The sequence below is a fragment of the Onychostruthus taczanowskii genome, unplaced genomic scaffold (assembly GCF_017590055.1).
Source record: "Onychostruthus taczanowskii isolate IOZ18803 unplaced genomic scaffold, ASM1759005v1 scaffold31, whole genome shotgun sequence".
Taxonomy (NCBI): Eukaryota; Metazoa; Chordata; class Aves; order Passeriformes; family Passeridae; genus Onychostruthus; species Onychostruthus taczanowskii.
In genome coordinates, this window is record NW_024500461.1 from 4,137,255 (window position 1) to 4,153,338 (window position 16,084).

General features: G+C 36.9%; 1 protein-coding gene across 3 annotated transcripts in view; it reads right to left on the minus strand.

Moving 5' to 3' along the window:
* KITLG (KIT ligand) overlaps nucleotides 1-16,084 on the minus strand; it is a 56,575-nt gene that overhangs the window by 21,098 nt on the left and 19,393 nt on the right. For all 3 annotated transcript variants that reach the window (XM_041409781.1, XM_041409783.1, XM_041409780.1), the window contains exons 2-3: nucleotides 9,881-9,994; nucleotides 792-854 (exon numbers count right to left, since the gene is read on the minus strand). In XM_041409781.1, the coding sequence (XP_041265715.1) occupies nucleotides 792-854; nucleotides 9,881-9,994 (177 nt within the window). The remainder of the gene's footprint in view (nucleotides 1-791; nucleotides 855-9,880; nucleotides 9,995-16,084) is intronic.

Consider the following 16,084-nt stretch of genomic DNA (forward strand, 5'->3'; position numbering starts at 1 on the left):
TTTTCCTTGCCTCAAAATAATATAGCATTCAGTACAATTTGTACTTTCACCTTGTTTCCTTTCCTCCTTTTTATTGCAATGTATGCAACAACCAAGTTTTCAATACAAAATTTCAATTTTTGTTTTGTTAAACTGAGGAAAACCAAAAATTTGTAGTAGATTGAGCAATAAAATAATATGATTTTAAAATAAAAATGTTATAAAATTTTAAGATGTATAGATCATGCTTATTTGAAAGTACCACTATGTATTAAATATGGGATTATAAAGAAAGAATAACACAAAGCATGTTTGAAATTCTACTGGTTTGTTTAGTTAGTGATGCTACCATTTGTTGAACTTGGGGTTCTCTTTACTGGCTACTTAGTATTTGTTGTGCTGTAGTGGCATTTCCACTGGCTGAAACAAGAAGGACTTCTACAGTATGTTCCAAAGTACAATTACAGAGAACCTATTTCTTTAAGAAAGCAATATTTTTCAATTGATACAATGAAATAATATTGATGAAATAACAACACAATGAAAATTTGACTTTTCACAGAAAAAAAAAATTTAAAAAATTAATATGAAGAAACACTTTCCTAGAATTCCTGTACTTAAATAAATTTTAAAGAACTGCAGAAATCTCTCTACATTTCTTTTAAATAAATGCTTGGGAACCATATGAAAAGTGAAATAAACATTATTTAAGTCTAACTTGCTAAGACATAGGACTAGGTAAAAAATGTTACAGCTGTCACTGGTTCCAGTGGGCTATTTTATTGGGAATAACCTGAAGTGGTTGTACGTACCAGACTATCCATCTTCGGGACATATTTAAGGGTTATCATATAATCATTTGGGAGATTTCCAACCTACAATAAACAGATAATAAAAATGTTATTACTTACTACACAAAGTAAGACTTTATTTCCATTACTGCATTCAACAAAATCTAGGAAATATAAACACAAATTTTCTGTAAATTACAGGTGCAGGCAAAAATGTTTACTTTTGCTCACTTTCCTGTGGAACTACTATTGACACTTATTTACTCACAAGTGAACCATCTTTCCACAGCTCTGCAATATGCCCAGACCTGATCTGATCATGGTCAGTACTACTCCTTCCCAACAAAGTTGAAGTCAACAATGGGTTGAGAAGAAGTGATCTGATGTTTTTCATTACTGCAGAAACTCCACTGCCCTTCTGTCTTTTAATGCCTTGAAGTGTCTACATGACTACCTCTGCTATAGACAGTAGAGGACCCAGAAGTATCTAGCCCTTTTTCCTTTAAATAATATCCAACTTCAACATGCATCTGAACCTAAATATTTGCCTGCCTTGTTATGTACCAGGTCAGAAAAACACTTGAGCACAACTTTAACTTTGCAATTGTGCTTCTTACTAATGTTGAGCAATATCATTATATCATAGCAATGTCCTGGGGCAAAGGAGAGCTTCCACACACATAAGCTGCAGCTTTGCAGATGTGGGTGAGCATGAAGTGTGCTGCAGCAAAGGCAACGAGTGGAAGAAGGGTTCCCACTGAATTTTCCTATACAATCTGCCACAGATGGGTTCCAACACTACTGTGAGACATGGCTGAACATCTGGGCAATGTGCTGGGTTAGGAGATGAACAGTCCAACAGTCACTGGCCTGCCACAAATCCACAGTCTTTTGAGATATTTTTTCAAAAGTATCATAACATGATGCTTAATGATACAATAAGCCTATCATCTATCAACAAAAGCATCAATTGATATTTCTTATCCTGGTTTGAAATCCACATAATCAAAAACAATATGCACAGATGTAGCTCCTTTGGTGCTAAAGAATTTCTACTTCAGGTTCAAGATCATTCTGTTATGGCTGCTTTTGATTCTGCTGCTATAGCAACCAACACAGGGATTTCTTTTCCCCATGAGCAGTTTATGGGTAGTATTTTGTTTGGCAAAAAATAATGTTTTATTTCTTACATTAAAAGTTTGTTTCAATTAAAAATTAAGCCAGTTATTTCAAAACATTGTGGTTCTAGAAATTTTCAAGGGTAATGCTTATACACAGCCAAACACAAGTGAATTCCAAACATTTTTTAATTTATGTGGGCTAAGCTACAATTTTTCAGCTCAATGATATCTATTTTTCTCCTATAGCTTTAGAACAGTTTCTGTATAAATGATCCTTAAAAATTCCCTCCCATAAATCAGTTTTGTTTCTTCTTTTATTCTTTTCTTATTCTTATACCTACACATTCCCAAAGCAGAAGCACCACTAAAATTCTCTATATTAATTTCTATTTACCTGGCATTTTGAGGAGTTGATTCAAGATGCTATAAATACAGAAAAATATTTCAAAACATTTGTTCTTTCTTTAGAGCATCAGATTTATTCTAAATCCTGATCCAAATTTTTTGTCTATTATTCCTTTATTTAAAACATCATGGCATCACAGCATACTAACAGGTATTAATTTTTTTTTCTAGCTTCCTTTGCATGCCTAGAGAGGTAGGATTAGCAGTACTTTAAGCAGCACAGATAGTGAAGATGCTACTCTATGTGCCAAGTTTCCCATACTCACTCTAGAGGGATGCCACACTTAGCAATGCCAGCAAAAACCACTGTTCTTTAAGAAAGGTCACTGGAAGATTAAATTTGTTCCACATCAATGAACACTACAAGAATTGATATGCATTATGTATACAATCTACTTTCCCAGCATCAGAGCCTCTCAAGCACTTTTCATGCACAGTTAAAAAAATGTAAGTGCCCAAGTGCTCTTACACCTTCTCAGTCAGAGCTGGAGCAAACAGCTCAGCCTCAGATATTTCTCTCCTTGACAGACTGTGAATCAGATAAGATATTTTTGAATTTACTACTAAAAATGAAGATCACTGGGAGGAGGGTGTCAAAGACAAAATACATTCACTGCCTTAAGACAAAACTTGTTAAAATTTTGTTGACTGAAGTTCACATGTCAGATGCTGTGCTGGTAAATGATGGATCTCAGTCAAAGTGAGGGAGTTACATTTGTGTCACACTTGGACTTCCCAACTCACACACAGAAAATAGGGTAAAGCCTCTGATGTAAGAGTGAAAGATATGTCTATACTAGGTCTGCATTTTGTACTCCCTTGCTTTGCTGAAATGTATCTTGAAATTTCGTTGGACACTAACCACCAAGACTCTGATCCAAAACCAACCACTGGATTTCATCTGCTGAATGACCCTGAAAGGAATGAATGGACTCTGCACACCCACTCACTGCAGGGTGCCTGACTGCTGTGGCTTCCAACAAGAAGATGACAAGGTGGCTCTGACCTGCATGAGCAAAGGTATTTGGAAAAGAACTGTCCCTTGAAACCACCTGAGTTCTAGAATGGCTTTTTTATCAGTTCCTCTACTGAACTCCATGAGTACAGTGACAAATCTGGGGGGGCCACAAAACCTGCCTGCACAACTTACCTTGGTTTAAACAGAAGCAACAGTTTTGATTATTATAGAGAATGTCAGCTGATAATCTTGCAAAGGAATGTATAGAACCAAAAGCATTGAACTGCTATTAAAATGTCACAAATTTTTTCTCTGATTGAGTGGCTGTGTGCAATTGCAGATATCCTAACAGGCTGAGAAAAGTTGAAGAGCAGGGAATCTAGACTTATGTCTTTAAATCCATATAAAACCAACAGAAAGTGCTATATTCCCAGTTGTAACAAAATCTCAAACTGGGGAATGTAAGATTACTTTTGACATAGAGAGGTCTGAATATTTAATACAGCACTCTTAACATTGCACAGCCCAAACATGTTTTAAAAAATGCTCATGGTCACACAGATGTGGAGATGAAAAAAGGATATAAAAGTGACTCTTTCATTGCAACAGCTGACATGAGAGTTGACCTATGTGCAGTCACATCCTTCGAAATGAGGGCTACTGCTTCTGAAAATTCCTTTTATTGTGATTGTTACGAAAATTATAAGAAGACAAGCACAGATATAATTTTTTTACACACATACAAAAGATAAAGTATGTTAATAAAGTAAAATTAACGTTTTCCATTGTCAGTGTTTTCATTTTTACTCTGAAGCATATGATGGGAAAAAACATATTTTCCTTTTGGATATAACTTCTACCTTGAATTTTTCTCTGTTTATTTTCCTTTTCCTGTTCTTTTCATAGAATAATAGAATGGTTTGAGTTGGAAGGGACCTTACAGACCATCTGGTTCCAACTCCCTACCATGGACAGGGACATCTTCCACTACACCAGGTTGCTCAGAGCCCCATTCAACCTGGTCCTGACACTTTTCCAGGGAAGGGCCACCCACTACTTCTCTGGGCAACCTGCTCCAGTGCCTTACCACCCTCACAGTAAAGAATTTCTTGCTTATATCTAATCTAAATTTCTCCTCTTTCAGTTTAAAGCCATTCCCCATTGTCTTAGCACTACATGCCCTTGTCAAAAGTCCCTCTCTGGCTCTTTCTCACTGCTTCCCTGGCTTTTCTTTTCCTGCAGGAGCTTCCACTGTCTGCCCTTCTTCTCTGCAATCCACTCTATCTCATCTGCTAATGAAGCAGTTAATAAAATCTTCATCATTTGGCTTAAGACAACATGCTAACGATTTCCGTTCACACTTTTTACAGTCATAGTGGCAGATTATTTGCAGCATAACAACTCTGGATAATTTTTTATAAGCCCTTCACTCAGGAGAGTTAAATCCATTTAAAAATAAAAATCAAATGTGGTGGAGAGAGTAAAGTACATATTTACAGCAAAGATGTAATGTGAAAGCAAAGTATTTGACAGCATGTCTCAAGCAAGGAACTGGTCAGTAAATCCTGACTATTGTTTGTGTTTACAACATTCAAAAGAAGAAAATTGCTTTAGAGAAGCAGTTCATGGAAGAAGAGGTATTTTAGATTTTGTTAATGGACGAAACAAAAATATGTAGGTATATTCTGTACATTCTGCACAGCTCAGTGAAAATTCTATTTATATGTAGGTTTTGATGTTCATATTTAACGAACATATATACAACTTATTCCTAATTATTATGCAAAATCAAATGCACAATTACAGAGATACAGCTTTCTGCTAACTTACTGTGCTGAAAAGAACAATGGGGACAGGCTTTATTGACAGGTGCTGCAATTACAGTTTCATAATACGGAACATTTGCTCATCAAGTAATGTTCTTCCCTCCAGACATCTTCATTACAAACGAAGCAGGAGGTCACATGATGAGTAGTGCAGAATGAATACTCTCTACATGCTTTCATTCTCTATAGGTATGAAATTATGCTCTTTTAAACTTCTCACCGTTAAAAACCAAAAATGACTGTTCAACTGTTCTTTGTTTCTTAATATAATTTTACTTAGGATATATTCTTCATATGACAAAATTATATTACCTAAATGTGATTAAGTTTAATCTTACAGAATATACAAGCCATTTTTTTATGAAGAGATACCAATCTGGCTTGGTCTTACATTGACTAATGCTCAGAAGCCTTATGGTTATTGAATTTCTTTCTCTCCAATTCTTTACTCTGGTGTGAGTCTAGCATGGTGCTAGTGAAAATCTTTATTAAGACCACTGAAAACAAGTTAAACCATGCATCTATCCTCAATTTATTGCTCAAAACAAAGTTGATTAGGCAAATGACCCACATTTTCAGGCATTGCACAACATGCCTTACTTATTCTCCAATAACTTAGGCTTAGTAGACACCTAATGTCTACATTCACTGAGGGTCTTGACTGAGGCATGTTCTCATATCCCTATAGTACAATAAAGCTGAGGAGAACATTGCCACAGTCATGCTCAGGAGTTTGCTACAAGTGATGTAGAGTCTTTACAGTACTTGGAGCAAGCCCAGTACCAAATAAACAAAGACGAGGTAGGGAATTGTGGCACTGTTTAGCAAGCTGTAGGTGTACTGTAGTAGAATAGTGTCATTTGGCAGGGGAAACATACTGGAGAAAAAGCCAAATGAGGGATATGGATTCATACTGCAAAGAATTTTAGCATGAGATAGGAAGAGGATGGGAATCTGCCTGGAGTTCATCAAGGAGCATTTCTCCTGTGACCACAAACAGTGTAACAGATACCATGGAAATAATGAGGAGAAGCTGAGGGCAAACTCAGCATGTGTTATGACAACACAGGCAGTGTTAATAGTACCTTTGAAGAAAACCCAAGAAGCTTGCCATTGATAGTGGAAAAAAAGGAGGAACAGCTTGAAGGAAATAAGTAGAAGATAAAGGGTCAGAGCAGCATGTGAACAAACAGAAGAGAAAAATTACAGAAGCTGAAGCTAGAAAAAGATTTTTCATAGACTGGATTTTTATCCACCAAGAATTTGGAAGAAAAATGTACTTATTTGTCCAGAGAACTACAAAAAATTTTCTCCTATTATGACAAGACAAACAATGAAAGTTTTAAAAGTGAACTTTGAAGGGTCTGTGAAGCATCAAGAGCCAAATCACACACCTTTGTTGAAGACCTGAATGGCTGGGGAGAGATGGTGATATAACTTTACAGCAACGAGAAATGGCTCAGGACAGATTGACATGAAAGAGACGAAAGAGACAGACAATGATGAAAGAGATCATACTCTACCTCTGAGGAGGATTCATGCCAAACTGAATCTAGACTCTGCGCTGGTTATGTTTGATAATTTGTGATGAGACAGGAGGAAGAGAGGCCAATATCCTTAAGTGATGGGATTTGTGCACTTACCACTGAACAGATACTTTACTGCACACAGACATGGGACTATACTCACAAATGTGGACAAAAGGTTAAAGAACATGACAGCCTGGCTGAGAAGAAATCATTTAGGTACAACTATTATAACACTGTGTCCAAACGTGACAGAGGTTGTGGATAACATCATAAGAACTATAAGCAGTAACTGTACACATAACACTTCTGTAAAATCCTCTGTGCTACAATTTGTTCTCAGTGTGAAAGGGAAGGATATTTATTAAAGACCCTATGTTCTACAGGCACAGATTCTTTGGATGAGTAAAGAAATAAAACTTTTACTTAAAGGCCCATAGAATCTCCAGACAAAGGGAAAGACTGTGGATGTTGTCTACCTTGATTTCAGTAAAGCCTTGGATATTGTCTCCCACAGTATACTCCCAGAGCAGCTGGCAGCTCATGCTTTGGACAAGTACACCTTTTACTGGGTAAAAACTGTCTGGATGGCTGGTGAATGGTGCCACAATGAGGTGGTGATTAGTGTTCCCCAGGGCTCATTATTGGGGTCAGCCAGTATCAGTTTATTTATTATCTTTATTGATGATCTGGACAATGTGACCAAGAGCACTCTCAGTCACTTAGTTGGGTGGCAGAATTGACCTGCGGGAAAGTAAGAAGGCTCTGCAGGGGGAGATGGACAAGATCCATCAGTCGACTGGGACCAGTTGTCTGAGGTTCAATAAAGCAAAGTGCCAGGTCCTGCACTTATCACAACAACTCTATCCTGTGCTACAGGCTAGGGGAACAGTGGCTGCCTGAAAGAAAAGGACCTGGGGCTGCTGGTTGAAGGCTGGCTGAACATGATCCAACTTGTGCCCAGGTGGCCAAGAAAGCTGTTGGTATTCTGGTCTGTATCAGCCATACTGTGGCCAGCAGGATCAGGGAAGTGATTGTCTCCCTGTACTTGGCAATTCTGAGGCCACAGCTCAAGTCCTTTGTCCAGTTCTGGGCCTCTCAATGCAAGAGGAGCAACAGAGAGGGGCAGTAAAGCTGGGGAGGGATCTAGAGAGTGAGTCATATGAGGAGCGGCTCAGGGGTTGGGTTGAATTTTGAAGACACGCATCATTGGAATATCACTCAATTTAATCAATATATTGTGTTTCAAAAAGCAGAAATGGTACAAAATTTTTATTTCAATTTGCAAGAGTTTTAGGGTCTCCTGAACCATATTTTTAAGTAGTATCATGTTGGAGTCCTTTTTGTATGTACTAAGGATATAGTTCATAGAGCATAAAAAAAACTGTACTTGCTACAAAGTAGTATGATCAGTCAGGTTTCTCCCTTCTCATATTCACACTGTCAGCTAACAAAGTTTTGTTTTAAAAGTACTTTAAACCTTATTATGAGTTTTTAAAATTTTGTTCTCAATGTCTAGTTGCCATGTTGTAGAATTTCAAAAGAGAATGATCAACACGCAATTCAGTCACATTAATTGGAACAGAGTTCTTATACTAAACTGATGGTACTAAACTTATTTTCACTTTATCTTTTTAATTCTCAAGTGACTTTATTGAAATTATTTCTGCAAACATTAACACAGACAAAACAGGGAGACAGGCTTTCCTCAAAATATTCTCAGAACAACTCATGCAACTCAAAACAGAGAGAATCTATGTGTCTGGGGCTTTGTACTTTCTGCATCTCTCTATTATTTCTCCAACCCAAAGTATCTTTGAATTTGCTTGGAAACTTGACCTCGGTTTTGCATTTGTATGGTGATCTGAAAGATATGTCTAAGTCAGGAGAATGACCACACAGTATCCTCATGGAGTAGTGCCCAAAGAAGTTCAGCCCAACCCCACTCTACTCAAGCCGGGCAGTAGCAGAAGAACAGTGTAACTTGAACAGCGTGATTATTCAAGCTGCTTGCACATTTTTTGTAATCTGTATTTATACGATCTTGAAGTTTAGATTGTACTAAAGGGAAAGTTAAAGCCTTTGTTTTCAGGACACATAATTGACAAAAAGTTATTACTATCCCTGCACTACACAATTTCACCAGCCCTCACAGGAATTCTGTTGTTCTTGCAGGCTTTCAACAGGTTTACATCGAAGCTTAATACTCTTCCAGAGATGAAATATTATCTGGAATAAATATGCCAATACTTCAAAATTCTGCCTAAAGGGACTAATTTGAAGCACTAAACATTTAAGTAGGACTATAGAGCACACCTAGAGATTTACACTATGTGCCAATGTGTATAAAAAGGACCAAAGAAAACAAGTTAAGAACACTGCACAGGCAGCAAATGATAGGGGTTTCAATACAAGTATTTGATAATAATAACGCTGATGTTGCAACTTTTTTCCCACAATGAAGCCACAATTTTCAGCTGGATTCAATACACAGATGAAGATAGGCTTCCTAAGTGTTCAGTATATATTATTTCTTAGAAACTTCGGTGTTATATTCTGCACTACTGCAAAATAGCAAAATTATTAACTTCAGTGGAGCTAAACACTAGTTGACTTCACAAGCAGATGCTGTTTTTCAGGTTAATGCAGAGGCAAATTAAGTAACAGTTAAAACTTCCTTAAATTAATTTAGTTTTTATATGAAGCTGTGAGTCCTTCAGACTTAAACTTTTGGGTGCAGCAAGCAGAGAAACATATAATGTGTGTAACCCACTCACAGTCAAAGACTGCAAAACCTGTTCAATTGTTACTGCTTTGATTGCTCCAACGATGTCTAATGTCACACTATTTTTATATATGGCACTTGTCTTTCATATACCCAAGGTAAAGACTTCTACTTCAATTCAGCTGTTTGCTGCTGGTCTGCTCCATCCAAGTCAGTAACACAAAGAAAATAATATTTCATGTGCAGGGGGAACAATCTGCTCTGAAAGAATGTTTGAGGAAATAAAGATTTTTGACAATTTTGACTGAAGTTTGTAGTCAGGAAACTACATATGTACATACACTCCATTTTGATCAAGGTAATCTCTTCAATTGACACTGGAACTACTTTCACTCCAAAAAATGGTTTTGTTCAAGTAACAGATTGTTGATGGATTTTCTTTTAATATTCCCCTAGTTTCAATACAGACTTAATAACTTTGCTTAGAAACATAAGTGCCCTTAGACACTATTTTAACGTACAGAATAGCGTAAAATAAAAGGTACTTACCAATTTTGCAATGTCATTCACATCATCTGTGACTGGATTCCCGCAGGAACTCTGGGCTTTGACAAGAGGATTAAGTAGGACGAGTTGAAGACAAAAGCAAGTGATAATCCAAGTCTGTTTAGCAAAAAAATAAAAAAGAAACAAGAAACCCCAAGTAAGCAATAGCCAAATATGAAGTAACAAGAGATTGTAATGATGTTTTTTATATGTGTTGTCTAGAGGCACCAATATTCTTTATCCTTCATGAAGGCATACTTGTACCATTACAGTATCATCTTCATGGCAGGAATCCACAAAAATGCACTTAATTGATCTTTTCTGGAAGCAATTATCTTTAAAGTGTTAATGGAAAACCTAGTGTTGAGCCATTACATTACTTACACAGGATCATGCTTAGCTGGGTTTTTGCAAAGTTTACAGATACCAAAGAAGAGAAAGATACAAATCTTGCAATATTCTTTATCATGAAAATACAATTGATTATATACTTGTCATTTACTTGATAGATCTGTGGCTCTAATGTGATAAATGATAAGGAACAAAATTATACCAGACTACATCAAGACAAAGGGAGAAAGTTCATAATCACAGCCATTTCATTTGAGTACTTAAACTGCAAGCAAACCCACAACTGGACTCTGCCCAAATACTGACATCTCAAGCAGCAATACAGTACATCTTCTCCAAGTGACGTGCTCTGGCCTCTCAGAAGTGCCAACTTGGCTTTGGCACTACATTCCCCTCCTAAATCCTGTTGGAAACAGCAATGCAATGTACTTACACAGGCTTGTGAGACTCACACAGAAAAGCAACAGATAACTAGCTGCGATGCACCTGGGTGTCTCCTTGGCTACACTGCCTGAACTTCCTCGCCTTCTGTTGTTCCTTGTGCTTCACTGGTTTCCCACAGAGCCCTGTGCCAAGTTTAAGCTACAGATCTTTATTTCCAGAATGTTAAAGCATTTAAGTTATGGATAATGAAAAGTTGTCTCGGGTTGTGAAGCTTCTTCTGCCAGCTGACTGAAGCTGTCAGCAAAAGCCGATGATGGTGTACATTTACGGCAAGTATGGAATTTGCCTGTGCAGGCTCCTCAGCCTCCATAAGGGCAAGACTCAGATCAGGATTTGCTTTTGCACAAACTAAGATACAGCTCAGCCCCGTCTGTTCTGTGTGACAGATAGAGAACTCCAGCCTCCACCCTTGCATTCATGTGCTCTCCAACCTTTCAATTTAAGACCAAAGCAAATGAAACAACAGCGACACAATTCTCTAGGAAAACAAGAGAAAAATCACACATTAAAAAGATGTATCATTATAGTAATCTAGAGGGCCTAAGAAAAAATGATAATAAAGATTGCTCAGGAATTTCATAAACTTGACAGAACAGTGTCAGGCACTTCAGCTAAAAGAGCTGTTAAATGAAATGAGTAATCTCTTTCTTGTATCTTTTATCTCTTAAATCTTGTATCTATCCTACAAGTAAAACTGGTCGTTTGCTTTCTTAGAATACAATTTAGGTAATTCTTCCTGACATATTTAGGTAAAACCAGTGTGGGCTGCTGGTAGAAAAGACAATCCAGCTTCCTCTCCCTACCTCTTGCACTGGCAGTGAGGTTTTAGTCAGTTGTACCAGGCAGACAACTTCCATTTTTGTTTTCCTGTAGTATTTTTCAGCTTTCTGATGCAAGTAACTGACGCAGCTGAAATGCTCTGTCAAAGATGAGACAAGCAAGGACTGCTGGTTTCAGTGGAGCCTGCACTTGCCTTACCCTAAACTATACCCTCAGACACCACAAAGAAATCAAATGTATTCTGAGCAAAGTACATTTACAATATGCAACGTCTTTTGGGAATGTCTCTTGCTTCAACAAAACTAGCATTTAGAAATAATTTTATTTTAATATTTGTACAAATAGTTACTGAGAACAATTACCAGTGTGAAGGATTGAGAATAAATAGTAGCTCATCTTAGAAAATCTCTGTGTTTTAAGCTACAGAAAGCTTTGCAGTTATACATATATGAACAATTTGAGCTCTGGGGAAATGCAAAGATGCTGCTTGTTTTAGAAAGGACCTTCAAGAGCTCCTTGCAGTGTATTAGAGCTCAAAGCTGTTTAAGAACTGGTTTCAAGTGATCAGGAGAAACATCTCCCTTTCCTTCATAAGTTCCAGAATCACAGAGGAAACAAAAGGTGACCTCAATTTAACAGGCTACCTCCTCATTCACAATATTTAGAAATTAATTGCTGTGAAAAAGCAAGAAGTTAATGACAACTATATACTACAACTATACTATAACTATAATGATAACTATACTGCCTTCAAGAATGAAAACTGAGCAGTTCAACCTTTGGAGTAAACCAGTGCATTAGCAGTTGCACTGGCAGGGACTTTTCCCTGACATGTTCCTTGGAGATGGAGTTCATACCAGGAACTGACAATTTCTTTATTGGATTCCTCAGTATTGATTAGTATGTAAAGATGGAATTTGTTCACTGAACTGTGTCATGGTCATAGGATGGTGTTCAACCCAACAGTCTAATAATCAAAAATGTAACAAAATTCTTTAACTAGAAACGCTTTTTCAGCAGATCAACTAAGTAATATTAATAAACACAGTAGCATGCTCCAAATAAAATCAGAACTTTGATGCACCTTGTCAATTTTTGTACTTCTGAAATTTAAAATCACTATTCTGTAATTATGGAAATAAATAAGAATACTTTTGTACATGAAGCTTAAAATCACTATACATTATATAATTATGGAAATAAATAAGAATACTTTTTCTCCTATGTAAATAATGGTTGGGATTTAAAAGCATAATAATTTTATAAGTGCTATTAAAACCAAATGATTTGTAAATTTTGAGATTGAGGTTTTTCTTGCATATTTTCTCCCTGTGTCATCCAACAGGAACTGAAAAATCTTCAAAATACTGCTAGTTTCAACATGTCTATTATAAAAAATCTTTTAATTATTTGCACTTACAAAATATTTACATTACACATGCCTTCAGGCACATTATATATAAGGACTGTACAGATCAAAGGGTTGAACTATTTTAATGTTATTTACCAATGACCAAACCTGCTGTTTGAGCAAAACTTGAATAGACTGAATTAAATCAAGGACAGAATAAATGGGAACCTTAAACAATAGCTTTATAAATAGAGATGCCCATTTTATACTTTACTAAGCATAAATAAAGTTACCTACACAGCACTCATAACAGATTTCCATATTTAATTACCCTTAAATTAACATGGGATTTTTCAAAGCTGGCCTCAGAATTTAATCACACATCATTTATTAGCATGAAGATATATAGCAGACAGGAGGCAGGCCTTTATACCAAAGTGCCTCTTACTATTTTTGGCTTTAAAATTATTCAATTGTCTTTAGATTCTGCAATCTATTAAATAGTGAATATTTAAGTTTGTGCAAGGGGAAAAAAATAATTATGAGACTCAAAAGCATAATTAAAACTAAAGATTTCAAGTATACACATTTATTTATTCTGCAAGTGATTTGCACTATTGCTTGTAAACCATAATCTAGAATTTCAGTAAACATAATTTTAGAAGCTCAGCTAGTGATCCAATGTGTTGAAGACCACCCTTTCAGTTGTAAATCAACATCCTTTTAATTTATTCATTTCATTTATAATCTGAAGTGTTGACAAAGGCTGCTGAGTGAGTGGTTTAGTATCTCTTTCACAGTATGCTATGAAAGATACTCAATCATGTTAATGTTCAGCTAATTCCTTAAGTGGAAAGCAGCAAGGGGAATACCGCATTGCTAAATAAACCATACTTTGGAAAGTCTGGACATTCCCAAATATCTAGTTTGCCCTGATAACACTTCTAATTGCAAGAGGGGAGAAGACATTAAAAAAAAAGCAAATAACAAACAACAAAAAAACTTTAAGCACAGGGAGAGGTTGCAACTACACAGATGAACAGGTTCTCAATTTTAAAATTTCTTGTATTCAAATCATATTAGCCAAGGAATTTTTCAGCCCAGTTTCCTGAGCAAATCACCCAATTAACCACAACCAAGCCACAGCTGAAGGAGGTTAGCTGACAATGTGGAACAATGTTCACCCTGGGCTAGGCTTCCCGAATTTATTTTTCACTTCTGTTAACGCTGGAGTAGGAACATACTTCAATATTGGCCCCTCAGACAGTGTTTATATGCTGCTTTGCTGAGATACAGCTTGTGAACTTCTGCAACAGACAACACGGGTTGGTCAGTCATGGACAGGTAACTTAATTTTCATACTTATGCCTTGAAAATCTTCTTTTGTAAGAAGATTTAGAGAAAATGTAAGTAGCAAGAAAATATATTTCTCTGCTATTTTTTTTTAAACCACAAAGCATCCAGATGCATAGAAGCACAGTAATTCTTTCCTACGTCTATTTAGTTATTCAGCTGTGATAGAGATTAAATAATTAAAGTAGTGGAAGAACTGTCTTAAACCCATTAAGAAATTAACTGCCAGCACAGAAAAATCTTTAAATGAAAGAAAAGCATTTATACAGAGTGTAATCCAATTACCATTTCCATGGTATTCAGTGACACCTTCACACCTGCAAATGGCAGTGCTAAGTTTAATACCCAGCATGGCCATGCCTAAATACAGCTTAAGTGCTAAACATTGCTCAAACCCCCAAAAAAGTGAGTTAAGTGTGGAAAAGGAAGTCATCCACTCATGACCACCTAGCTCTGAAATCATTAAGTACTCAGCGAGCACATTTGGAACAGGCAAGGTCCCCTCCACACTCTTAAGTACCCAGGAAATTATTTCAGAGTAGCTGAAGGAAGCACTGCTGAATAAAGCATAGTTAAGGATTAAGTCTAGCACACACCCTCTGGCCATCAAAACTGGCACTAGTCTCACCAAATACAATATCCTATCACCTAGGGTGCTGTCTGAGTGACAGACCTGGGTTACATCTCCTGCAACCAAGGTCATTCCAACTCACGGGAGTTGAGCTGTGATCCTCTGATATATCTACCTTGTAATTACCATGGAATCACAGATTCTTTTAGGTTGGAAAAGACCTCTAAGATTATCAAGTCCAACCATAAACCCAGCACTGCCAAATCCACCAGAAGGTCACGTCCCCAAGTGCCACATCTACCACTGGAGCTGATTTCCTGTCTATTATGGTTTCCTGGCTAAAAGGGGCAAACGAAGGGTACACTGGTACTCCTGACCCTTATTTTTCACAACATTTATTCATTTTACATTGTCAAGCCAATATGTAGAAAAATAGATATGTTCATTGAACAGGCATCAGAATGTCTGTGTGTATCCTTGTCTCACACATGCTCTTCCATCTGGGCACCCTAACTTCTGAGAAGTTCCCCAGTCAACTTGTGAGTTTTCTTGAACAACCTTTTGGCAGTCCAACGAACAAAATGCATAACTCCCGCTCAGTGAGTCACTCTGCAGGGGTGAGCCACCTAAAAATTTCTGGATCACACCCTCCATGCTTTGTTATGATTACAAAATCCAGATACATACTTTTCTAGTGACTGATACCACTCTTTATTTTTTTAACAATGATGTGTAGTCTTAAGGTGTATGATGATAAAAGTAAGCAACAGAAAGTGTCAGAGTTATTTTTCTGCATTTTGATTTAAACACAGACTATAGAAATACTAATCACTCTTTTTCAAAGTAAGTTTTACTTTTGGACACAAAATATTTGATCATATATTTGGTTACTTACAAAACACAGTTCTGCATATAATATCTAAAATACATAACATGAGGTATTTGAAGGGGTTAAGGGGAAGCAAATTAACAAGTTCATGCTACAGATATAAGTAGGGAGAAGTGCCATTGCTACCTACATTCAAATGCGTTCAACAGGCAAGCTGCTTTCATAGCTGTTTGATCTTTCTGTGGCAATACTGTATTTGCCTTTCTGTGACTTTCCCAGCCCTAGAAGCTCTTCCCCTGCACCTTTACGCTCACGTGTGTGTCCACAGGGGACTCCTCTAGAATGACAAGAATGGGAGTTTCATCTAATTGTTCATTTGGTTGCAGATTGTTAAAGTGGCACTTGCTGGACTCCACCAGCCATATGTGCAAAAGCAAAGCTATTTGCTTTTGCAAAGCCAATTGTATTCATGTGCTTATAGGCCAGTTCCCTTCCTGAGGTACACTCTTAATGAACTGGAAATAATTC